The 27,629-nt window shown below is 34.6% G+C and overlaps 1 protein-coding gene across 2 annotated transcripts in view; it reads left to right on the top strand.

The window, feature by feature from the left end:
- The window catches only part of LOC149772502 (uncharacterized), a 59,117-nt gene extending 32,756 nt beyond the window's left edge, over positions 1-26,361 (top strand). For both annotated transcript variants that reach the window (XM_089947728.1, XM_089947729.1), the window contains 3 exons: positions 364-928; positions 6,493-7,266; positions 12,264-26,361. In XM_089947728.1, the coding sequence (XP_089803854.1) occupies positions 364-928; positions 6,493-7,266; positions 12,264-12,808 (1,884 nt within the window). In that variant the 3' untranslated portion in view covers positions 12,809-26,361. The remainder of the gene's footprint in view (positions 1-363; positions 929-6,492; positions 7,267-12,263) is intronic.
- The last annotated feature ends 1,268 nt before the right edge of the window (positions 26,362-27,629 follow it).

Raw genomic sequence — 27,629 nt, 5'->3', positions numbered from 1 at the left:
AAAATAGGTAAGAATTACATAATTAAAATAGGTAAGTATTACATAATTAAAATAGGTAAGTATTACATATCCCCACTGAACCCCCAAAAGTACATTTTAATAGCACATGTTTTATGGGCATTTATTATTAATTTTTGCCTCATTTCCAGTGAAACAAAGACTAAAGTGAACATCCAGAAAGTATGTGAATATTTGGTACAATAAATTTGTACCATAGATTTATAAAGAATTAAAGAATGGATTAAGTTTAAGCCCCGATAAATACAAATTGTAGATTGAAAGATTGCAGTTCGCTTTACTTGTGACTAAATCTTTATGAAATTGATTGGAATTTACAGTACCTTATCTCATTCCAATGAGCAGGTGGAGTTGGGAATAATTAAGCCAACAGGGAGAAGGGGTAGAGAACTTTCTGCTGAAAGCGATGGTAACATGTCTGGCACAGGGAATTTTGGTGGCAGAAGTGTCCATGACAGTCCGTCTGGTGGAATCTACCCGGATCTTTCCTCAGTAACAGAATATTCAGATACTGACTTTGACTTCAGACTCGGCGGTAACCTGTTGGTCAAGGTCTACAAAGGTTCTATCACACGTGTCAAAGTTGACGCTATTGTAAATGCAGCCAATGAATCATTGCACCATGCAGGTGGTGTGGCCAGAGTTATTGAAGATATAGCAGGGAAGGAATTGACTGATGAAAGTAGGAATTACATCAGAAAATATGGTGATTTAAAAGTAGGAGGTGTTTGCTTAACAACTGCTGGGAAGATGCAGTACAGGTCAGTGATTCATGCTGTTGGACCCCAGTGGCATATGTACACTGATAAATCAAAGTGTCTGAGGGACTTATATGCAACAATATGTGCAGTGCTTCTGAAGGCAGACAAAGAGGAATATGAAAAAATAGCTATGCCAGCTATCAGTGCAGGTATGAACTGTTCACTATCATTATAAGTAAAACCAGCAAAATCGTGAACATAACACATTTTGTTGAAGAATATTTCTGTTTTACCTTTAGCAAGATCTATATTTATAACACATGTATACCCCCCACTGCAGACAAGAGAAAAAGTTATATAAAAAAATTAATTGGCTTGGTCTGATAATCTATTCAGGTTATCTATCCTAAATATGTATATATATACATACCAAATTTTATTTGTTTGTAGTGGATTTTACTTTTTAAAAAATGCTAACAAGGTTCCCGTCCAGAAAAGTCCAAAAAGTCACAGACCTAGTGTCTGAGGAGGGAAGTATATGTCATAAAAATATACAGGGAAGGAAAACAAAGGGACCAGCTCCAGGGATCTTGTTAGTACGACCCACCGTAAATTAATAAAATGTAAATGGCAAAGAACCCCTGAACAAAACAACAACAAAAAAATACTTTTTCTACAAATTTTGATATTTTACAGAAAAACAAACACCTTCTTAATGGATGATAGACAAACACGTAAAAGTCTTTAAAAATTTTTGGATGACTGTAGGGGGACACTTCAAAGGTCAGTACTTAATGTAGCTAAAAGACAGAGAGGTGCCCACAAATAAAACTATACACTTCACTGTTTGTAAAAGAAGTTTGATAAATGGTCTAGTTATTGCGGAACTTGATCAGGGATTATAGATTGGTATGACAAAAATACGCAATGAAAAAAGGTAATGCAATGGAAATAAAATATGCAATGGAAAAATGGAACGCAATGGAAATAAAATAAGCAAGGGAAATTATTTTTGTATGTTTCTAATTTTTCATTGAAAAAAAATCAAAAGTTCATCAGATGCTTACATATCTGTTAGAATTACATATCTGAAAATAGAATTAATTTTCATAACTGATGCTAATAATTGTGTGAAACATGCAAGTTTGAGAAAGTATGCAATCATCTCATGGAAATGGAAGTGATCACATAAAATAATGTTCATTGCCGAAGTTTTTTTATAGTATCGAGTTTTAGTGCAATTGAAACAAAGTGCACAGTGGAAATTATTTTTTTATTTTTAAATGAAGGATTTCATCATTAGATGCATATTCTACACGTTATGCATGATATAGAACATATCATGAAAGAAGGTTCATAATTGACTTACTGATTAAATCAAATGCAGCTTCCAGTATTCAGTTTAACTTTAGTTTTTATTTATTTGTTTATCTTGTTACCAAAAAGGGATATATATATATATATATATACATATACATATATATATATATATATATATATATATATATATATATATATACTGTTAGTTGAAAACACTTTGAGTGTAGTAATTCTTACTCTTTATCATTCAAACATTTAAATTATACCTATTATAAAGTTATGACATGATTAACACATTAACCCCTAGCAACGACTTTACGGGGCAGGAGGTAGTAGCCTACTGCCGAGCCCTGTAGCGTCATGGTCATGCATGATACACTAAAGTGGGTGGTATTATAGAAAGGTAGACATATGTAGCTCTACAATGATACCAAATAATCTGGAATATCTAGTTGCACTACAAAATACAGATAGAAAAACCTCATTCTTTGGACCTGACTTTTTTTTACGCAAAATTCGCCTGTAGTCGGAATCCCATTTTGTGTCCAGATTTTAGACTTTTTGGTCTCAGATCTAAGGCAAACCAGTATGAACTGCAAGCAGACAGATGAGCCTTTGCAAAAAGTAGGATAAGATGGGCATTTGGAATAAAGAGTGGTCTCCATACGAAAATAATGGCTCCATTTAACAAAAAAAAAAACAAGTCCAACTTTTACCTATCTGCTCATGCGCGAGTCAAATAGCCAACAAAAAATGATGTTTCTAACACAACTAGGCAATATGTTATTGAAAGATGACCGGGGATTTGGTGTTTTCGAGTCTATTCAGAAATAGCTTTCAAAATGTGTTTCCTACTTGATTTTCAGGCAAAAATGGCAAAATCCTCCAGGGGTTAATGTGTTAACAAAAGAATTTAAAGTTTTGCTTAGAATTTTCCTTGTTTATTTATTTCAAGAACAAAATTATATTTAATAATAATGATGATTGTTACAGTTATATTATAGTGGTTTTTATCATTATTATTATGTACTTATTTTAAGCACAGTTTGGTGTAACTATGATGTTCACATGATGAGCCACCCAAAGCATGCTTTCAAGTAAATTGACAGTCTGTTTTATTATTGTCATCTCTTTTTTTTTCTTTTTTAAATTTGTTTTCTCAATTCTTTCAGTTGTGAAGGCACCTTAATTTAATCCTCAAATGGGATTGCCTCTGAATAATTTGACCACAATCCATGAATATCTCAGAAAGCTTTCTTATTGTAGAGTACCTTTGTTTCTATTTCACTTACTCTACCCAGTCATAATACCTTTTGAGAACTACTACTACCTTACAAATCTAACCCTCACAAGCAGTTTTGTTAAGATTTAAGAAGCTAAATATTGTCTGTCTACATAGGTGTCAGTTAAAGTTACTACTTCCACTTGTGACAAGTAGCATGCTTTCTACAGACAGACAGACAGACCTCCCAGTCCACTTAAATGTATTTTGGAAGTTTTCTACCATAAAGCATTTTGGAGGAGTGTTCTCTTCAAAGGGAAGTATACTCCATCTCAGTTTTCCAATTTTCCTTGATTCTTTCTTTCAGTGACAAAGTTCTCGGTCGTTCGTTAAGATTATAACTTTGTTATTTTCACACACTTAGACACCCTTGGTATGTACCTCTCTGCAGGTTGCTGTACCTTTATGTTAGGTATGTGAAACTGTTATAGAAAACTCATTTATATTGCTTTATAATTTCTGCTGCACTCTGATACATCCAAGTAAGTTTTATGTATTATAATCTAGTCATCCATTTGATAAGTACTATAAGCAGTACTTTGGTGATCTTACCTGTATAGGCAGTCAAATAGTCTTTCTTACAGGTCACTTTTATTACATTTATATTTTAGCATCCACTTCATATGTATTAATAGTGATGCTCCATTACTCTACCTGTATTGGCTGCCTGTGTGCACACTTTTACAGGTAAAATTGTCATAGTGTGTAACTCTGCATGTACTCTCTATGAGTTATATAGCAATATGTGTGCTGGGCTACACCTGTATACATTGTCTATTCTATTTTGTCTTACAGATTTAGACCAAGACAAAGTGTAACCTTTGTAAACATTGGAAACACAGTACTGCTAACCTCTCCACTTGCTATTCAGTGACTACACATAAGACTTGCACATTGTTGGCTGAAAGTCAATGGGCTGCAGTACTGTTATCATTGCCAGATTAGCGCAGAGATTATGAAACCTGCTTGCAAGCACCTTCATCTTTCTTAGATGCCACTATGTTTTGAGAAGACTCTGTCTTCATGGCTTCAATCAAAGAGATCTTCCACTCGCTAGCAATGGAGTTTTGTCTGCTTCCTCCTGCCCCATCAATAGCCAGGTTTAATCTTCCTGCATCTGTTGACTTATTGATCAGAATGGTTGATCCAGCATTCAGATTGCTTTCACAGTCTGATAGAGTTGCAGGCCTTTTGGGCTGCTTACATGAACAATTACGGGACATGAGCAATGGCGTCACTAAGGTTGGTGTCACCTAGTGCACTAACTCATGGTGTCACCCCCATGGACCTCCTTCCTGCACAAAAATTCAGAAACTTTATAGACAGTCATGTGCTGTAATTCATGGTGTCACCCCCATGGACCTCCTTCCTGCCCAAAAATTCAAAGATTGTATACAGTCTTGTGCAGTAACTCATGGTGTCAGCCTCATGGACCTCCTTCCTGCACAAAATTTCAAATTTGTTATAGATTGTAATGTGTGGTAACTCATGGTGTCACCCCAATGGACCACCTTCCAGCACAATAATTCACACATTTATAGACAGCCACTTTGGCGTCACCCCTCTGATGGGGTCATCCAGTGTGGTCCACAGCTCCCTAGTGATGCCACTGGACATAACTGTCAACCAACTCAACAGTGCCTTCCCTCAAAATGTAGTCAGAGGTACTATAAGACCTACACTCCACTTTTTCACATGAATATCCTAGCAATCAACCTAGACATTGTAACATTGGGGATGGCAAAATCAAACTCTTTATGCAATGACTGGAAGGCATTCAACAACACACAAGAACTAGTGTGAAATGTGGCAGTGGGCTTTATGCAGGACTTGGTATCGATGGCTATATTCTTACAAGCTGAACAGTTTTTCATCTCTTACCTCGAATCCCAAAGGCCATGCCTGGGAGTTTTGTTCTTAGAACGTCCCACATCTTTAACAGAACTGCCCATCTCATCCTGTGAGTTATATTTTAAAGTAAAACATGATATGCCTTGTTTACTCTCCTTCTCAATTTTAGATTCCTTGTTAACAAGGAAAAATCTTACCTCATACCATCTCAACAATTTGTCCATCTCAGCATGGAGTTCACAAAACAGGTAAACAGAGCATGGGCATTGAAAATAATTTTAACTTTGGCTTCAGTGCTCAAACAGGACAGTCTCTAATTTCAAGAATTCCTTTGCCTACTGGGTTTGCTTAATTTTGCAAAGGGCCTCTTCATCCTTGGTCACTTTTTTTTTATAAATGAATATGTTATCCCTGTCAGGACAAATGTTTGGACCAACCTGTAACTGTCTCCACAATTATGAGTTTCTATCAAAGGAGATGGGACAACCTCAGTTGGCTCACATCAGGTATTCCCTTGCAGATACAACCTCAGGAGATCATGATTTGTATGGATGCGAGCACAAAAGATTGGGCTGCACATCTTCTTCCATCATTCCAGATGGTCAGTGACATGCAGTCCATGCAGATGAAAGCATTGCGGAAGGAGCTTTATGGATAGGGAATCCTCATTCTGTCAGACAGCTCAATGGTTTGAATTATATTAGCCGGCAAGGGGGAACCAAGTCTCCAAATCTTGCATTCTTGCATTCATAAGTAAATCTATGAAGCTGCTAAGAAGAACATCACAAACATAGTTCATACAGCAAAATCAGCCCACAGTGACTGCAGTACTAAGATCATGGAAAGTTCCAGCTGCAAAGAGCTTTTCGAGATTACTAACAAGCTAATGTCACGGAACAAATGTACACCACTTCCAACTACCTTCTCACTAGTTGACCTTCCAGACCTGTTTGCAGATTTCTTCCATGACAAAGTACAAACCATTAGAGATAAGCTTGCATTTTTAAAATTGTATAGTTGCTAGCAGTTCTGACATTTTCCCAGAATGAACTGTTGATGCAGAACTAATAATTTGTGGTCATCAGGTGTATATAAGAGAAGGACAGGATAGGTGGCGCTGTGCAGAAAAAATGTTGAACCATAGAACCTGCAATATCACATGATGCTACTATACTCAAGGGATTAATTAAAATATTGGTTATGTTATAATATCTCATTGCAATAAATAGCAAAATAATGCCAATGAATCTTATTGAACAATGTTTAGATATATTTTATTCAAAGCAGTGGATTATTTTATAATTTGTTTTATCATCTTAGGTATTTTCGGAGTCCCAAAAGAGCTTTGTACTGACATGTATGTGAGGGCTGCTGTAAAGTACAGTGAAGACCGTAAGACACATCAGATATTTCTGAGAGAATTTCACATTGTAGATGTAGACACTGAAATTCTGCAGGACATCAGGGCATCATGGGAAAAATGGCAGCAGGATCCACAAGCATTAGATCCAGAGAGAGCCGCTGATGAATACGCCAAGAAACATGGTAGCATTTATCAATCCCTTGGACAAGGACGAGGTCACAGAGGTCATCGTCAATGGACAAGTTCATCATCTGCAATGGATGTAACACTCAGGGGTGAGACCCTTAGTTTGGTCAAGGTTGTCGATATGGGGAAGGAGAACAAATTTGGACGTACAACACAGAAGTTCCAGTTGGGGCAAGAACTTATCATAAAAATCTACAAAGGCTCATTAGTAAATACACCTCAGCTTGATGCATTAGTTACCAGCATCAATACCAAAGGTGAAAAAGGTTACGTTGGCAAACTTGTTGAAGAAGCTGGTGGCACATTGTACCAAAAATCATTTAAGGATGAAAAAAGGATGAAGTGGCCCCTGAAGCCTGGAGAAATTTTCAAGTGCAAGTCTGGTGATATTCATGTTGGATGCATTATCAATGTTGTCATTGAAAGACTTCAGTCAGTGATGGGATCTGAACTAAATAATTATCAACTTGTAATAAAGACTTTACTTAAGAATGTCCATTATTTGAAGGATGTAAAGACAATGGTGATGCCATTACTGGGATCAGGTTGGTAACTATATATATATGGTACACACCACATTTTGTTAAAGATGAATTGAATGGAATGAGGATGCATTTCTATTATCACCACACCCTTACAATAAAAAAGGTCACTGGGACCTATATTTCAGTTTACTGGTTTAGGTCAGGTTTTTGCATTTAGCTCATAACCAAATTGTTTTTTTTTTGTAACCAGTATATATACTGCTGTATCTTGACTCATTAAACTTCGTGAGGGGATGCATCTTGATGAGTACTACAGCATCATCACAAAATTATGTCACTGCGAGTTGTATTTTTGGCTGGCTAAACTTTGATCATTTCTCAAGCTCTGTTCATGCTAGAATTATTAAACTTGTGAGCATATTTGTTAGTACCACACAGTACAGCAAAAGAAGGTCTTGGTGACGTACATTGTTTTTTTTACTGGCTTAATTCCATTTTTTGGAGTTAAATTGTAACCCAGTATTTTTTTTTGCACCACAGTATATGCTATCTAGATTACTGAAACCTGATGAGGGGACGTATTTCAAAAGAGGTTCACAGTGATCTGTATTTCATACTTCAATGACTTTTGCTAAATTTTATAGTCAAGTTCATTTCTAAAGCCCTTCTCCTGTTAGAATCATCAGACTGGATGATTGTATGCATCTCTATCAGTACCACACCTCTGACACAAAAGAAGGTCACACTGACTTACATTTCACATTTTACTGACTTAAGGTTTTGTGTTTAGCTCATGACAGGTTAGTTATACTGATATTACTGTTATAGCTGGAATTATGAAACTTTGTCAGAGGATGCATACTGATGAATACTACAACCTCATCTTAAAAGTTGTTCACTGATCATATTTAATGCTTCATTGACTTTGACTGCTCCGGTGGCCTAGTGGTTAGAGCATCCTCCTTGGAAGTGGGAGGTCGTGGATCCAAACCCCAGCCAAGTCATACCAAAGACTTACAAAAATGGTACTTACAGCAGCCTCGCTTGGCGCTCAGCATTAAAAGTTTATTGTTAGGACTGGTTAGCCTCAGGATAATGTGACTGGGTGGGACATCATGCTACATGTCTGTGGTATGATGCCCCAGTGCTAGACATCACTATAAACTGCCACAATGCAGACATTGTAGCGATATGACTGAAAAATTGTTAAAAGCTACGTTAAAAATCCTAATCACACTTCATTGACTTTATTAATTTTGTGTTTTCACTGTTCATGTTTGAATGATTAAAGTAAATGATTGTGTTGATTTTTCTTGATACTGTACCCATCCAGTAAAGGTCATTGTGACCTATATTTCAAACTTTTATTGGTTAGAATAAGTTGTGCCATTTGGATGAAAACTTCTTAGGTTTTCTGCATGATATGTACATACTATCCTATCTTGAATTATGAAGTTTGATGAGGATGCAGTACCCCTTCATTTCAATACTTGGTCAAGATGGCCCACATTTTATGTTTCACTGACTTGAGTTAAAAGTTTATGTTTAATGTTCACTTCTCATACACTGTTCACACTAGAACTGTCAGATTGATGATGATTTGTATTGCGGTCACTCCCAAACCGTAGCAACAAAAGAAGCTCATTGTGACCTGTATTTTATTTTTTACAGCCATTGGTTAAATTTGCATTTGTCTCGTGACCACATGCATATCTCTATTGCAAAAAGAGGTCTCTGTGATGTATATTTCAGGCTTCATTGACCTTGTTTGAAATGTTGTATTACAAGTTTATATTATGGGTGTTGTTTGTTCCAATCATGAAAATTTATAACTGGCTGAATTTCTTTTAATTTTTCTTATTAAAACCAAAGCAGGTCATGCTGTAATACAATTTGTGCTTTGCTAAATGGTTGCTTATTATCACATAGATTCTTCCATGCTGTATACATACTAGCATATTCAGAGGGCCATTCTAATAATGCTGTTTACATACTAGCATATTCAGAGGGCCATTCTAATAATGCAGTATACATACTAGCATATTCAGAGGGCCATTCTAATAAAGCAGTATACATACTAGCATATTAAGAGGGCCATTCTAATAATGCAGTATACATACTAGCATATTCAGAGGGCCATTCTAATAATGCAGTATACATACTAGCATATTCAGAGGGCCATTTTAATAATGCAGTATACATACTAGCATATTCAGATGGCCATTCTAATAATGCAGTGCAGTTGAAGTAGGAATAAATATAGGATATTTGCTTACATTAAGTGGATAAGATATATTTCACTGAATGGGTGAAAATACTTTAGTATTTCAATCATGAGATGAAATTCATGTTATTCACTCAGCTGCAAGCCAGTTTTCTTTTGTACTTTACTCTCAAAATATTGGCATATGTATAACCGACTGAAGTAGCAGTTTTCTTATATAGTATTGCGTGATAATGTCAGTGGTTTACTGTTTATGCTCTGCAGTATTTTGTGCACATTCAAACAGAAGATTTGAGAAGTAACATAATTCTCTTTCCTAATTCATGGTTGAAAGCATAAAAACAGAATATATTAAAGAAAAAAAGCACATTATGTGATTTGAACCTGTCACTCTTGCATGACAGATAGCCATGCTTACTACTGGATAAAAACTTCAGATTTGATTTCTTGGTCAGAATGTTATCATTCTCTAATGACTACACTCTAAAAAAATGTTATCATTCTCTAATGACTACACTCTAAAAAATGTTATCATTCTCTAATGACTACACTCTAAAAAAATGTTATCATTCTCTAATGACTACACTCTAAAAAATGTTATCATTCTCTAATGACTACGCTCTAAAAAAATGTTATCATTCTCTAATGACTACACTCTAAAAAATGTTATCATTCTCTAATGACTATGCTCTAAAAAATTTTATAATTCTCTAATGACTACGCTCGAAAAAATGTTATCATTCTCTAATGTCTACACTCTAAAAAATGTTATTATTCTCTAATGACTACACTCTAAAAAATGTTATCATTCTCTAATGACTACACTCTAAAAAAATGTTATCATTCTCTAATGACTACACTCTAAAAAATGTTTTTGATAAGTCACTCCAATCAAATCCAGTGAATTCATTAAGTTTTTTCTCTTGGAAAATTCACTAATTCATGAAATTGATATTTATATATTCATTGGTAAACTTTCCATGTAATTTATTATATATTGTATAATGTAAAAGGAAATCCTCAACAGGTTGGCTGTTTAAAGTACATGCAAATGAGTATAGAATTAGGAACAATGATTTCAAAAGTTATATGGATAGTTGCATAGGTAGGTTAACATGGTTGGTTAGACTTACAAAAATGGTGTTAGCAGCTACCTCACTTGGCACTCAGCATTAAGAGGTTAGTGTTAGGACTGGTCAGACTGGTTTCAGGATAATGTTACTGGGATGGACATGCTAAGTGTCTGTGGCATGATGCCCCAGTCTAGACAACACTGCAGACATCGCGGCAACATGACTGAAAAATTGTTAAAAGCTACATCAAAAATCCAAATCACACACACAATCACACACACAAAGAGATAGTTATGTGGATGGGTGAATGGGTAGGTCGAATAGTGTGGATGGATAGTTGCATAGGTAGGTTAGCATGGTTGGGTAGGTATGTAGGTTTAGTGTGGGTAGATATGTAGGTAGGTTTAGTGGAATAATACAGGCAATTTAATGCTGATTAAAAGTGAAAATATAAAGAAATAAATTGCCTAAAAACATGATATAAAAGGGAATAATATTTTGTTGTCAAGATCAGTTTAGTCTGAAGATATTTTCTGCATGATAAGTAATGTTTACAATAGCTGCTGGAGACTTTAAAAAGTGGAGGTGCTATCATTTATTATGATCTTGTTTAGTAGAATTATTGCCCATAATTCCCTGTTTGAACCTATGTTTCTCCAACACAACTTTACCTTGAAACAGTGCATTTCAGCCAGACGTATTGTGCACTCATTTATATTGATGAGATATTCAATGATTTCATGCAATTTTTTTAAAAGAGTAATATTCCAGATTATCCATCTCCAGACTTTGATTTCCGAACTGCAGTTCATCTGTTTATGGCCCTGCTAATCAAAATTTACTGTTTTGTGGGCCCTTTTTGATGCAGCCATCATTGCAAGTTCTAGTTTATTGAATATTCAGTTACAATATATCAATCTTTTAAGTACAGTTGTAAGAATAAATAAATATATCGATGCTCAAAAGTAAATGCTTTTAGCCAAATGTTTTGCACCAACTAATGTGCAAATTTTCACCATTATAACTGGATGCCTATTTTAAGTAAACATCTGCTGTATGTCTGGCAAACTTGTCGAACTCCAACCTTACACTTCTAAGGAAAATTTTAAAGTTGACCCTAAATTGAAAGGCACTTGTGCTAATGCCATAATACTGCTCCAATGGCCAAGTGGTTAGAGCGTCCACTTCAGATGCGGGAGGTCGTGGGTTCAATCCCCAACCGAGTTATACCAAAGATTTACAAAAATGGTAGTAACAGCTGCCTTGCTCGGTGCTCAGCATTAAGAGGTTAGTGTTAGGACTGGTCGGCCTGGTGTTAGGATAATGTGACTGGGTGGGACATCATGCTACTTGTCTGCGGCATGATGCCCCATTACTAGACATCACTATAAACTGCCACACTGCAGACATCGTAGCGATATGACTGAAATTTTTGTAAAGCTATGTTAAAAATCTAAATCACACACACACACTGATGCCATATTAAATTGCCTTTTGGCAAGAATGGAAATATTGGAATTTAACAAAAACTTAGTTTCCCAGTTCCTGGCTACTTTACCAGCTCATTCTAGAACATAGTTTTTTAAACTGTTTATTTGAGTAGTAATATTTGTAATATTCATTGTAGGATGCTCAGTCATAATCTTACAAGTTTGAGAACACTTAAGTAACCTCATGCATAGATTTTAAAAGTCTAGAACTATTGTAATGTAAAAGAAGTTTCATAGCTTATATAGAACATATTTCTTGTTGTGTTTCAGGAAGTTTGAGGGTTCCTTCAGATGATTTAGACAGATGTTGCTCTGGATTTGTACAAGCAATGTTAGACTTTTGCTTTGATCAGAAAGAACCTAACATAAAAGAAATCCACATTGTCAGCACTGATGAAAATGTGTGCACAAATGTTGAGAAGGCTTTTCGTAATATGTCATTGGCAAGTTCCAGTGAAATTTCAGATAGCAGAGGAAAGTTAAATATGTCGTCATCAAGAAGAGAGAAAGAAGAAAGCATGGGGAAATATGATGATGCATTTAATGACAACCGGTCAAGGTCAGTGTCAGGGAGCAGTTCTCACAGAAATTCTGCTGATCAGTTTGATGAACTTGCAATGTCTAGAGCAAAGGTTCATAGAAATAATTCAGTTAAAAATGTTGGATCAGGCTCGAATAATCTTGGAGACCAAGATGAATATATCTCAAATGATGAAGATTCTGATGATATAGAAGACAATGACAATGCCACCAGCACAAGCAAGCCTAATCCACCAGATAAAAAGATAGGAAATCTTCAAATTATTACTTCATGAAAAGTTTACATTCTTTGTTACCAAAATTAATGTTTTCTTCTTGATATATGTTACCTGATCATAATAACTAAGAAATGCTACTACCTCGCAAATCCAGCCCTCCCAAGCTAAAATGTGTTAGCTGAAAAGGTAAAAGTCATCTGCCCACCTAGGTGGTCATTAGATAGAGTGATCTCCCCATGGCACATGGATTGGTACCAAATCGTATGGACACTTCAGTTACTACTTTTGCTCATCCTGAGTAGTATGCTCTCCAGAGACAGACAGGCCCTACAATCCACATACAAATATTCTGGAAGTTTTCTACCTTCAAGCGATTTGGAGGAGTGTTCCGTTCATTTACTTCATCAGTAAATTTCCAACTTTTCTTTTTGTCACCAGCGATTCGACCAATGTGGGTATGTGAGAAAGCTTGCCAGTAGCTTCTCGTAGGTCGGTGGTTCTTCCCAGGGTTTTCCCAGGTTCTTCCTCCACCATTAATACTGGTCGCCATGCATAGCCTATTGTGTGCTGAAAAATGGCGTTAAACCCCATAAGAAGTCACCAGCAACAAAAGTTCATTTTTTTTTAGTATCATCACTTTGCCATCCTCGCATAATTAGGTGTTCTTGGTACATACCTGCAGTGGTCACTAGTGCATCCCCTCCCATTGCTATAGCTGTATTTATATATGTGCAGGTCTGTTGTGTTATAGAAAACTTGTATAATTGTTTTGTATAATTCCTGCTACAAGCAGATACATGCAAGTAAGTATTCTATACTAATCTAGTCTTAGCATCCACTTTGTTGTCGCTACATGTTTGCGACATGGTGCTCCAGTGCTAGACATCACTATAAACTGCCACACTGCAGACATCGTAGCGATATGACTGAAAAATTGTTTGGTCGTGAATTCCCAAAAGGGTGATATACAACCGTAATCCAAAATAAGTAAGTAAGAGCATAAACAGTGACCACATGATTTGACATGTCATTCGCAGAAATGAATGTAGTATCTAATAGGGGTTTTTCCTGAAGGTGGCGCTATGAAAATCAGCTTAAAATGGCTGATGTTTACAGCAGGTGTCAAAAGGCGCTTCCATGTGAATGGAGTAGAGGCGTCAAAAGGCGCTTGCATGAAGTAAAGGGTTAACCCAAGAATCCTTTGCCTATGCGATTTACTCAGTATAACAGCAGATATTGTACTAGGTTCCCTATTTATGTTGCCATTAAAAATGACACTGTTAATGATTTCTTCGTCTCTCAGTTTTTAAATGCATATTTGCCGACTGGGAGCAACCACACCAGGCAGATTTATTGGTAACAAGGGGAATGCAAAATGCCCAACTTTTCTTTCACCAGCCTCCGATCTGGAGGCTTGAGCAGTCAGTGCTCCTTCCATAAATTGGAACAGTTTGGACACATGTGCTAACCCACCAACACACCTGTTTCCAAACATGATACAGGAAGCAAGAGAATCTATGTTGCTTTTTCCTGATTGATGCACTCAGGTAGGAAGAAAAAAATCATGGATCAACAATCTCATCAATCTAGCTTGAGAAATCCCAAGAAAAGTTGAGATATTTCCTCATCTGTTCAAGCAACCATGATAGAAGGTGTTCATCCCATCCAGAGTTGTTGAGCCTGCATGTCTGGATCATATTAAATAATCCCTCAAGAACAAACAGCTCTCTCAAGTGTTGGAGAGAATTGTTTGAGTGAGAGAGCTCTCCACTTGATGAGTATGAGAGAAATGGAGAATTTTCGCACAATGGCATCCATCCATCCATCCATCCAGCTGCAAATTTACCAAGCTGGTCATAATAAATAAATTAAATGCAGATAGAAAATCCATAAATACATGTTACCACATTGTTTTGCATCAAAATAAAGCACTTTGTGATAAATTGTAACAGACCAACAATTTTCTAGTGTTTTAAATCTGAAGAATGACAAATAAAGACAGTTTATTAAATGGAGACATTTAAAATAAATAAATAAATATATGGTCATAGAAAGTAATAAGAGCATTCACACTCCCTGACAAGATCCAAGTGATCACTGTGTCACGTAAGACAATATGTCTCCTTTAAATACAGAGAAAAAATGTACACGACCATGGGTAAAGTACCCATGCACATCATGCTGTATGTGTATCTAGCCACAAGTAACCTACAGTGAGATGTATGTATTGCCCAGTCACACAAAAAAGAAACAAAAATATGAACTGCCCTTAGTAACGCTGTATGCATCTAAGAAACCAATTAGCCAAATTGTTCTAAGGCATTACCAAATTATTTTCTTACCTTGGTCCATGATACAGATGACTTTTAGCTTTTTAGCTAAAAAGTTTGTCTGGGAGGGCTGAATTTGGGAGGTAGTACTAGTATTCCTAAGGTATTACAATTGGGTAAATATTATTGAAGAAACATATTTTACTAGAAAAAAATTGGTTTCTTGCCATTAGATTCAGGCCAAATAAAATAGTACATTCAATAGTTTTGTAGAGTGTTTGAAATTAAAGTTTGGTCTTGTATTAGTATGACATGCATGCTGCCAGTATTATAGTTATCTTTTTATAAATTTAAAATAAATATTTCCATGATGATGATAAAGATTTCACAATTACTTTAAATAATTAATCTGATACCATGATAATGGGAATTCAGTGATAAAACTGAATTTGCATGAATATTATGTATGGTGAAAGCTATGATGCAACATTGCATCCTTCTTTTATTTGCGAAACATGTTTTGAATTTGTGAAAGTTAAGTGATGCTAAAAATATACTTATTTAAAATATGTTGAGTTTTTGGGGGGTCATGATATTTAGCTCTACTGGTTATAGACCAGAAGAACTTGTAGGAAGGTGTAAAAGACCTTTTATCAGGTCTAGTTATTCATAAATGAAAATGGTGCCAGTGACCTCTAATGCCTGCCACAGTGGGCATCCAGTTAATCTTGTTATCACCTCTTCTACTTGATAGCTGTTAATATCAACATTGTGCTTTCAAAAGAAGACTTTTTTTGTCTAGTTGGTTCTACATGGAAATGTTTGCAATCATTAATTTGTAAGTTTACTTTTCTTATCAAGAAAACATCTGGCAAATTACTAATGCCAATCAGTAATAAAATAAAATTCTTGGAAAAGTCTTGGATATGTTGTCTCATACTTATAAAATCCAAATCATGCTTGCTTATCCCTGAATCAAGTGGATATTTTATTTTCATGTTTTTACAAAAAATTTAATAATTAACATTTATATACTCTTCACAGAACAATATGCACAGGAAATAATGTTGAAATTACTAGCAAGGATAGTACCCAATTAAATACCTCAGATTTTAAACTTTGGACCACCTGGAAGCCTAAGTGGTTAGAGTGCTTGCCTCGGATATGGGAGGTCACAGGTTTGAAGCCTGACCTAGTCATACCAAAGACTTATAAAAATGGTACCAGCTGCTTTGTTTGGTGCTCAGCATTAAGAGGTTAGTGTTAGGAATGGTTGGCCTGGTGTCAGGATAATATGAATGAATGAATGAATGAATGGGACATGATGCCTCATGTCAGTGGCATGATGCCCCAATGTTAAACATCTCTATCAACTGCCACTCATATTGTTAAAGCTACATTTAAAATAAAAAACACAAACACATATTTCAGACTTGCCTGAAATGGTATCATATTGATTATTGCATAAACAAGAACTAACAGAGAATTCTTAAAAATTTAATTCAATTTAGTATCAAACTATAATTATGAACAGATGCATTGAAAATAGGAAATATTGAAAATTCTGTCTTTAAAATTTACTGATTTATAATTTTTCAAAAAAATTTACAGCTGTCAGAATATAATGACCTGCAGTATCTATACTTGGAATGTCATCTAGGAAGTCTTGTTATCACTACTCCTCCTGAAAGGAAAGTCATACTGACATGGGTTTTCACTGGAAAAACTTCTTATGATTTCTACTTGATCCTAAAAGAAAATGGCACTGATCTGCTGCATCATATGGCTTCCTTAGTGGCCAACTTGAAGATCTTGTTGTCACTACTTCTTCTGAATAGATGGTGGTATCACAATGGGTTTTTCCTTAAAGACTTCTTATGATGTTTTGTTGATCTTAAATTAAAATGTTGATCTGATGTCCAGTATGTGGCCATCTTGAAAATCTTGTTTTTGCTACTTCTCTTTAAGGTAAAGTCATTTGGAAATGGGTTTTTCATCAGAAGAGTTTTCATGGTGTCTGTATGGTTCTAAATGAAAAAATGACTAACTCTATTGACACCATGGTGGTTATCTTGAAAGTATTGTTATCTCTACTTCCAGATGGATGGCTATATCAACATGGGGGTTTCAACAATATACTTTTTATGGTATCTAGTTGGTTCAAAATGAAAATGGTGCAAGTTGTATACTCAGTGTGGCTGCCTTGATGGCTGATGTGCAAACACTTTTTACTACTGTCTCTGAATGGATGAGCATAATGACATCGAGTTTTGACCAAAAGACCTCAAATTATGTCTGCTTTTTCTGAATGAAAATGTTGCTAATCTGACATCTAATATGCCCATGTATATTTAATTTGTATTGTAATTTACCTTTGTCTATGTTTATTGGGAATGTTTTTGTAAACAACATACTACACAGTTAATTCTTGTTTTTGTTTTAGATTATATTTTAAGACCATTGTTACTTGAAGGTGAACATTGTTTAACTTTGACCTGAGTTCAGGACATTGGCATTCCCCTGGGAAAAAAACCATGTCTACCTGATTTTTTTTACATGCTCTTTACTAAACCATTAGTAATATACTTGATATTTTTGACAACTTACAATGTTCTAGAAATGAACTTTTGACCCTCATCCTGGTTATCATATTGTGTCTTAGGTTTTATATAATGGAGAAATAAATAGAAGTTCTTCATTCCTCTCTTAACATCCAAAGTGGAATCAGTCTTTTAGTTGTGTTTAGTTTTAATTTGAGAAGATTTTTTTTAATGATTCACTGGAATTACAAATAATACTTTTGGACTAAATCATTATTTAGTGATTATTTGTGAATTCATTTAGAGATGTTTTGGATTATCATTGTGATACATCAAGATTCTTAGCACATCAACCATATCCTAGGATTTTGGTTTATCAACACTTTCAAGAATACTCTATACTTTTGGACTTGTATAGAACTTTTAGATCTGTTAGGGAATACTGTAAGTTCATTTTAAATATTCAATTTGTATTCTGGAAAAAAAATCTTGATTTTTACACCATTTGTTGGTTTTTGCTCATTTCTGTTACTTAGTTTAAAATGACAGAATCATAACACATCATGGCAGTTAATTTCAAAATATTGTTATCATTGAAGAATATCAGAGATGGTTTCAGCACTCATCAGTTTAAGGAAGTCTTATTTTGATTTCCTGGAAATTCTTTTCACCCAGCAGAGCACCAGCCCCTTCAAGGGACTCTTGTCAAAAAGGCATTGGCAATACTTCTTCAAGACCAATCCTCCAATCCACTCATCAGTGGGCACCCATACCTCACAGGGCAAACTAATATTTAGATAACTATGTACTAAATATTGCTTAAGCAAATGTTCAAATTTGTCTCACCTGCAGTATAATTCATTGCAAAAGGCAAAACATTGTCCACCTTCCTGTCTTTCTGCATCAAATTTTGGTTAACATTTTTAGAAAGTGTAATAATGTGCATTCTTTTTACACAGTTGTTTTTATTTCAAACTATATATTGATGCATCTTGAACAGAGTGGACTACTACATCAATACAAGTTAAAGAGACCTACTTTACTCAGGTTTTTACTTCGTCATAAAATATATTATCAGTGCATATTATTGGCACCATTTAAATTTTTTTAGTATATTGCAACAAAATTATTAGAACAAAGACCCAAATGACTAATATTTATACCCTATGCTTCATTTCAAAGGTCAGTATATGTGATAAATAATTATTTTTAAAAAAGCAGAGGTTTATTCTCTAATGGAAGTAATGATTTTATACTTGGATTAATATGTTTACACTGCATAACTTTTTATTTAATTAACTCATTACTCTGCATTAATGTTGGGTTTTGTATATTTGCTTTGTTTTAAAAATATACATGTAGTACAGTTCTTTCTATAATATACATGTAGTACAGTTCTTTCTATAATATAACCAATAAAACAAATAAGGTGATCCACAAGTATTTTTATCTAATACCAATTATTTTTCCTGCATATAACATATACACGTATATAGACATACATATATATATATATATGGATGGAATTACATAAGGCTTTATGTCTTATTGATGAATTTGTAAAGTTTATAGAGCTTCTTGTTCTGTATATATTATGTATAATTGGCTTAATATCATCATAATTTATATCAACACATGAAGTTAATATGTATCAGTCTTTAAAATAGACATTCATTATGTATTCAGTGATATGGAAGATTCCATGGGCAGATCCATGATATTTTCTTGTGGGTTCAAGTTGGAAAAGATGGGGTATTTGTTTTCCTAAAACTGTCTTCTTTTCACATATGTATTCTATTTGAACTGGAAAAAGAAGGGAGAGGGGGAGACACCTCCAAATATCTCTCCTATCTATGGATCTGCCAATGATTTCAAACATTTTTCATTCAGATTGCTTTGCATTGTGTTAAAATACTAAATTACAGCATTAGCAGTTTAATTGGAGTGTTATGTAAAATGTAGGGGCATTTATGAATGAATATTTCCAGACTTGTAGTGAATTTCCCATCTGACCTCTGTAATGCGATTTTCCAGAGATTGGTATCTATGCCTGATAAATAGGCTCAAGCTCGGGTACTTGCTTATTTTTTGTTTGTTAATGCTAGAATTATGGAAATCTTTTCTCAGGCATGTCATCCCTAGTGTACTTACTGAGATAATTACCTCTTTGGGGTATTTGAAATAATTACTTCTTGGGGTATCTGGCATAATTACCTCATGGGATATCTGAGATAATTACCTCATGGGATATCTGAGATAATTACCTCATGGGATATCTTTACTATTCATTGATTCTTTGATTCATGCTCAGATGATGATAACAATCAGATTGATAGAATCTGCTCCCCTTTGATCTTTCTATAAAACAGGTATCCTGAGACTGATCACATTACCTGATGGGTCTATTCATAATTGGACCACCCATTCTTTATATTGGGATGCTTATCCAAAAAGCCAACTGAAAATACAGGGGAAATTCACTTCATTAACTTTGGAAACTCTCCTAGAGTTTCTTGAATCATGATATTTTTTTAGGGATTGTTTTCTTGACTGACATTTATAGTATATAGACATTGTGAAATAATATTTTGTTACATTATTTGTGTTCCTTTTTGTATCCAAGCATGCAGTTTTCTTCCATTACATATATTGCTTGTTGTATCCCATAATGCAGTTTTCCTTAACATATGGCATAATTGTACATGTATTTAGATTCCCTACTGTTATTGAGTTTTTCCTCTTACTGTATTTTATACACTGACATGATAAGCATGTCTGTACTGTTTTAACTACTGTTTTCATAAACCTAGTTACATGTAATAGCAAAATATTCCAAGATGTTGCGATGATAAAAACATACAAACTTGTGTTTCAAAACTTTAACAATAGTATATAAATAGCAATTTGTGTTTTAAGAACAGAATCGATGATCTGGATATTTTAACTGCCTCTTGTACACTATTTCGTCATAAAATTAGTTTGAAACTGTAAGTTAACCAGTAACGGGGAAATGAATTGCTGTGTATGGGAAGTACCAGTTTATTAGATTGTCTGTTTTTGTAAATCATCATGTAAATATATTCAAAAATATAAAATGTACAATTTATAGAAAGCTAAGCCTAGGTATTATGTTATTTAAGATTTAACTTTAAAATGCAGTTATGTAGGTCAGAAACTTATGAGGCAATCCTTTGTTGTGGAATTCACAAGAAGCACAGGAAGGTCAAAGTTGTTTGCTGACTTGACACATATTTGTGAAAATACTAGAAAAAAGCAGTGAAGCAGATACTAAAATTACTACAAGTACTTAGATAAATAAATAAACCATAAATTTGCAATTCTATCAATGGACTGTTGTAATGAAGCTATATAAAGTGAGTGGTAACATTATGAAAACCACTCTATTCTAAAAATAGATGCACTCACATGTCTGTGTTGATTCAATTGGAAAGAAGGGTTTAGTTCATATGCTGACTATAAAGGAGCCATGTCTGTAATTTTATGAATTTTAGTGTGTTATTTATGAATAGTTACGGTAATGTATTATCTGCAATGAAGAAATGAGAACAAACAGTATGATCTGAAGACACATGTGCATTTGCCCTCATGTACATGATACATGGGTTGTTTCTAATGCTTTTAGAAATCTTTCTAGGTGCCATTATGTGAACTTTTAGAAAATAAGAATTGATTAAGGGTAGTTGATTAAGCATTTTTACTAACTTGCAATTACAATAATGTTAATCTGGTTACTCAGTTAAAAAAATTTACAATGTAGTTTATATTATTCTATTTTAAAGTCATATAGCCAAAATAAAGTATTGCTTAATAACAATGTTAAATGCAAATATGAATACTGCGAAATATAGGGGATAATTTAAATAAGAGAACACACATTATATATATATATATTTTCCATCTCTCTTTGCCTTACTGAGAATTCCTTTGACAGTTTGATTCTTTCTGCTGAGCAATTAGACTGTGGATACTTTGGACTTGACCTTGTTTGTTTGAATTCCCAGGTTTATGCAAACTGACAATATACATTTGAGGGGAACTGTGGGCCATGATCACTCCTTTCTTCTTATGATGTTCCCTGTCTTGCAAAAACTGACTTTGTGTTTGTGATTATGGTGCTTGTTCGTGTATTTTCTGACTTGGAAGGTTCTGAATATCTGGAGCAGTAGTCTTCTATCAAGACATAGTTGTAATTATTCCACATAGATAACTCTGTTCCAGCCATTTCCCATGGTACAGTAGGTTGTGTAGACAACAATGGTTCTAATGTGACTTTCTGTATTCCTGACAAATAAAACAATTCAATGCCGTGTCTGCAACTTGTGCATTAATGCCATGCCAGTACATAATGTCTCATGCTCTTTGCTTTATCTTCTCAATGCCCGTGTGATTTTTGTGTAACTACATTAGAATTTCTTTTTGAAGCGCATCTGGTATTAAAATCGTCTCACCTTTTGCAAGTAATCTATATATTTCTAATAGCTTTTCTTGGCAGTTCCAGAAGTTTCAGATTTAGTATGTACGATATGTTTATAACTAAGCCATGCCTTTTATATCATTTCTTGTAATTTGCCCATTGTATGAATTTATTTACTTCCATTCTCTATTGCTTCTAACTATGTATCTGTGATCTATATATTTGTCTTATGTTACTAGTTTAGGCTCTAATAAACAGTAACAAAAGAATGAGTGAAAACAACAAGCTTTGAAAAAATTAACAAATAATTTATTTCCCTGGAGAATAAAACAACAATGTAAAAATGACAAAATAAGAATTTATGGTTTTAAGAATAAGTCCAAAGATAATCCAAGAATAATCCACAAATTAAATTTTAGAAGTCCTAATAACGAAATATTCTAATATATTTAAGTTTGAGTCCCGACGAAAAATCAGTAATGGAAGGCGATGACATATACTGTAGTCAGTATGGTGCTGTAATGTCTACAGTTCTTTGTGATCCACAGACAATAATATTCCAGTGTTTAAATTTCCAAATAAAATTTTAATAAATGTCTTTGTCCATAAATTCTGTATGAGCACTCAAATATTTCCAGGAAAAAGAATTAATCTTTTAGAATCCAAATAATTTGAATAAAAATTAAAACTCCAAACTGTCACAACAAAACAAAAATCTTTACATCCCAGTGTTTAGAAACCCAACTGCCAAATTTCTCTATAAACAAAGGTTATACAGTAACTTGAGATGCAAAACAGATCACATTACAGAAAGGCTTGGAAGGAATCTACAAGTCTAATGGCACATAAACCAGAACAGCCTCGATTCCAAGATTATCATTCACACATTAAAAATGAATTTAAAAAAAGAAGTTGTTTACTTGACCCTCAGTCAAGGCCAGGAACCAAGTCAAAAATAGAAATAGTTTCTATTATTAGGCATCCACGAAAAGAGTCAGGTCAAACTGAATTTTCTGGAAAATATCAAATTCCTAGTAAACAAAATTACATTACATTTCCATGTAATGAAAAATAAAAAATAAAATTTAAAACTTACAAACAATTAAATTAAATCAAATATAAATGAAATCAAATATACGCAACATTTGACATGATCATGTGCACATAAGACTCCATTTAAATATCCATGTTAATATCAGATATGTCTGTATTATCTGGACAATGTATCTACTACAATTAACTCTTTTTGGGGACAATAACTTAAGTAAAAACTGCATTTTTGCAGTATTAAAAGCATTCTTTGAGGTCGAGGTGGTTCAGCAGCTAGAGTTTTGTTGAGGATTGATTGAAGAGGTATATGATCCTGATCCAATTCCACTTGTACCGACTATAGGTGTATTGATTAAATTTTTCAAGACTAAACAACACAGCTAGCAGTTCATTTTGGATCTGAGCATATGTTGTTTCTGTATCTGTCCAACACCTTGATGCAAATTCTGTGGCTTGCTTTACTGCATTAGCACTGCTCCAAGGCCTTATTTAATGCATCACAACTAACAATGACAGACTTCTTGACATTGAAACATTTCAACACATGTTCTTTGCTTAAAATTTATTTGATAACAAACGCATTTTTCCGTACCATTTCCCAAACAAATTCACTGTTGCTTTTCAAAGGTGATCTGATTGGTTATGTCACTGTAGACATTTTTGGGATATTCACAAGATAATTGACTGTACCCAGTAATCTTTCAATTCCTTTCCTGTCCATCAGAGCAGGCATTTGTGTGATAACTTTCACTTTTTCTGGGTCAGGATTTATATCTAATGGTATCAGTATGTGTCCCACATAGCACACATCTGTTATTCCAAATTGGCAGGTTTATTTCCTGGCACTCTTTAAAACCTTTTCGTCATGATCTTCCATTGAAGTTCCCTAAAGAATTATATCACCTCTATCAGTCGACACCCCAGACAGGTCCTCAAAACAATGCTATGAGTTTTGGAACACTTTTTGAGGTTATTTAATACCAAAGGACATTTTCAGGTATCAGTATCTACCAAATGGGGTGTTAAATGTTGTCCATCACTGGCTTCCTTCATCCAGAGGTATTTGCCAATTACCATGATTATCATCTAATTTGGTGAAAGTTTTAGCTCCAGCCATCCTCATGGGTACGTCTTCGATAGTAGGAAGTTGATAATGCTCTCGTGTGATAGCTTGATTCAAATTTCATTGATCTTGACAACTTCTTTGTTTTTCCCAATTTGGGTTTTTCAACAATTACTAATGAACTGACCCATTATCTTGGTTCATCTACTGTTTTTTATTACATTTTTCATTTCAGCTCTTCCAAAGTTGATTTAAGTGACTCTTGTAAAGCTGCAGGAACCTTCATTATCAATTGCGATATGATACTGTTTGTTTTTGACATCCTAGATCTTTGAATACACTGGGAAATTCATTCACGATTTGATTGTCCTTCTATTTGTATTAAGTGCAAGTCTTGGAATGCTTTGAACCCAAGAATAGGCGATTGTTTTGTTTTTGTCACATCAACATGAAGTTTTCAATTAATGCAGTTCAATTTGCATTTGGCTCTTGTGACAATTAGGTTGTCACAAGAGTAGCTTGTGAGACAGGTCTTAGTTTTACTTCAACATTGCCAATATTTATTGTCTCAAACTCTGATTTGGAATAATGTTTGCTTGTGATCCAGTATCTGTTTTAAATCTGACACCAGTATGATGAAGAGTCACAATTCCATGAAAGATGTTTCTTCCTCTTCACTTTTCATGTAATGATGATTGTGAATGTTATTGGCCTTGAACTTACATTTTAACTACATTTAGTAGAACTTTTCCAAACATCCCACTTCTGACACCATGTTATGTTTTACTGAATAAAAACAACCAAAGGATTGGTCTAACTACTTTAGTGGCTTGATTTCAATGAACTGATCTTATGTGACCTGTAACTGACAGAACATTTATATCAACAGAATGTTAAAACCATATATATTACCACGAGGATGGTTGTATCGGCCTGGAGTTGTGACTAAAACATTCCAGCAGTACATAGCTGGTTCTGAATTAAAATGATGAACATCTGACCTCCAACATGGCACCATAGTGGCCATCTTGAAAATCGTGTTATCACCATTAATGTTGAATTAATGGTGTCACTGACTTCGGGTTTTCATTGAAACACTTTTGCAACATTTATTTTGTGCAAACTGAAACTATTGGAGATATAGCCACCAATCCACACACTTCTAAAGTGAGTTTTTAAGAACCAGACCTAATTGGTTTTGGAGTCTAGTCAGAGGTTATTGGTTGGATTTTCATACTTTATTGAGTTTATTCCTTTTAACCAGATTTATTTTGTATTTTGTTAGCATTCCAATAAACGATAGTTAGCTGTTTGACATTAATTTTAAGACTGAAGGTCTCCTCTGTTTTTAGCTGTACCGGTTTATGAGCATAAGTAAACAAAGAAAATAAACAAACATGGATTGTTATCCAACCTTGATTTATTCCAGATCAGTAACTTTGTTCTGTACCCCCACAAATATCTTGAATTAAACTTAGTATGCGGGTATATTTTGAGATTGTCTGAGATATACTAAGTGATATTCTATCCATCATATCAGGTTTAAAGTCAAAGATCATAGCAAAGAATCGTGAATTGCACTGACAGGTGTCTTTTGACTTGTTAACTCACCCAGCTAAGAAAATATTTTTGTTACTAAATTTGGTGTGTTGGATTCTCTACAGTGTATCTTATATGTTTGCAATGCTCTTCAGTTTATAAAAATGGTGCAGTGTGTACAGTCATATAAATTTTTATGAATTCAGATATTTCTGTATTCTTCCTATATTTTGTTAATATTCTTATAAATTCATATATTTAAAAGGACCTGATCTAAATGCAGAAATTGACAACATTACTTGGTAACGTCTTATAAAAAAAAACATTTTGTTTTAAGAAATAATGGTTCCATATAAAGAGCTTACTCTCTTTCTACATATTATGTTTTTATATATGTACTATCACTAGCAATTAGCTAATACAAGCAAATTCACCAGTTCTTCGTGGTCCATGGTCCAATTCCATTGAGTGTATTTACGTGTTTGGGTTTTGCTTTGGACATGTCGTTTTTGATAAACGAGTCTCAGCCTTCCATCACTGTGTTATATCTCGCACGTCCCAGGCCAATTGCGAAGTTGCAACCAGAGTTTGTGGCAGAAGGTGAGAAACTAAAATCCACTGTAACTTTTCTAATTATTGCATGTGACTGTTATGTACCCTTCTATTTTTTTGCAATTTTTGTCTCCAAGATATTAAATAAGATTTGTTCATAAGAGACTTTTGACTGGCTGTGTTCTGCCATCCATTTCCGATGATGACGTTGCCGTGACGTTACAAGACATTTTCTGTCATTTCATTGTTTGAATCTCGCAAATGACTAGAAATTAGCATCGCTTCAATATTCATCGAGTTATAGAGCTCAAATTTAAAACACCTGCAGGAATGTTAACACTGTTTCGCATTTGGTTATACATGTATATAATATATTCTAGTATATTTTTTCATTCATTAGTAATAGATTTGTAGCTGTTATGTTGAACAATGAATTTTCATACAGTCGTTCTTACAGGAACAATTCATTGTGTAAACTTTCTATTTTGCACTTTTGTAGTATGAGGTCGGCAGCACGAAATACCTAAAACTACCCACAGATAGCCAAAAAATAACCCAAACCTATATGGAAAAGTCGATGAAATCCTTGACAACTTGCCAAATTTAAAGAGAAAGTTATGCTACCCAAAATACTTCATTTTTGGCATTCTGTCGTATGTAAGTTTGTGTGAGAGGGTGATAGGATTCCCCACATGTTATTGTGCTTTGGTTATCGTGATCTAGGAGATGATCGACCACGGATCAAGGAAACAATTTTAAAAAATGAAATTAATGGATTCAATAACAGAGATCTTAGCAAAGATGCAGACTAGAACAATATGATCTCCCGAATGTAGAATATAAAAATTTAATCAAATACATCAGAACATTAAATTGGACATGACATTTGAAGGATCACTTTCTCTTAGCAATATAATTACAAAATTGATGAGAAATGCAATTATCCGTTCTATTATATCGATAAAATAAATTGTATCGTTTAATTGAGTGAATGATCGAATTCACACTGCCAGCATGTCAGCATCACCTGGTTGTTTCTGGTTCTTTCCAAATCACTGTCTGTGACAGGTCAGCATTGTCACATTTCTGTTCCTCTCTCTCTCTCTCTCTCTCTCTCTCGGGGCCCCGAGTGGTCTGAAGCGCTCACCGTTACGGATCACTGCCATCTCACCTCTGTCTGCGTGGGTTCGAGTCGCGGGTTCGGCCTATGTGGGTATGTGAGAAAGCTTGCCAGTAGCTTCTCGAGGGTCGGTGGTTTTTTCCGGGTTCTTCCTCCACCATTAATACTGGCCGCCATGCATAGCCTTTCTTGTGCTAAAAAATGGCGTTAAACCCCACCACAACAACAACAACAAACTCTCTCTCTCTCTCTCTCTCTCTCTCTCTCTGTCTCTCTCTCCAACCTCTTTGCGTCATCAACCGTACCTTG

Source organism: Sinohyriopsis cumingii, unplaced genomic scaffold (assembly GCF_028554795.1).
Source record: "Sinohyriopsis cumingii isolate HCF-2022 unplaced genomic scaffold, ASM2855479v2 utg001437l, whole genome shotgun sequence".
Classification (NCBI taxonomy): Eukaryota; Metazoa; Mollusca; class Bivalvia; order Unionida; family Unionidae; genus Sinohyriopsis; species Sinohyriopsis cumingii.
This window is presented reverse-complemented; position numbering and strand designations above follow the sequence as displayed.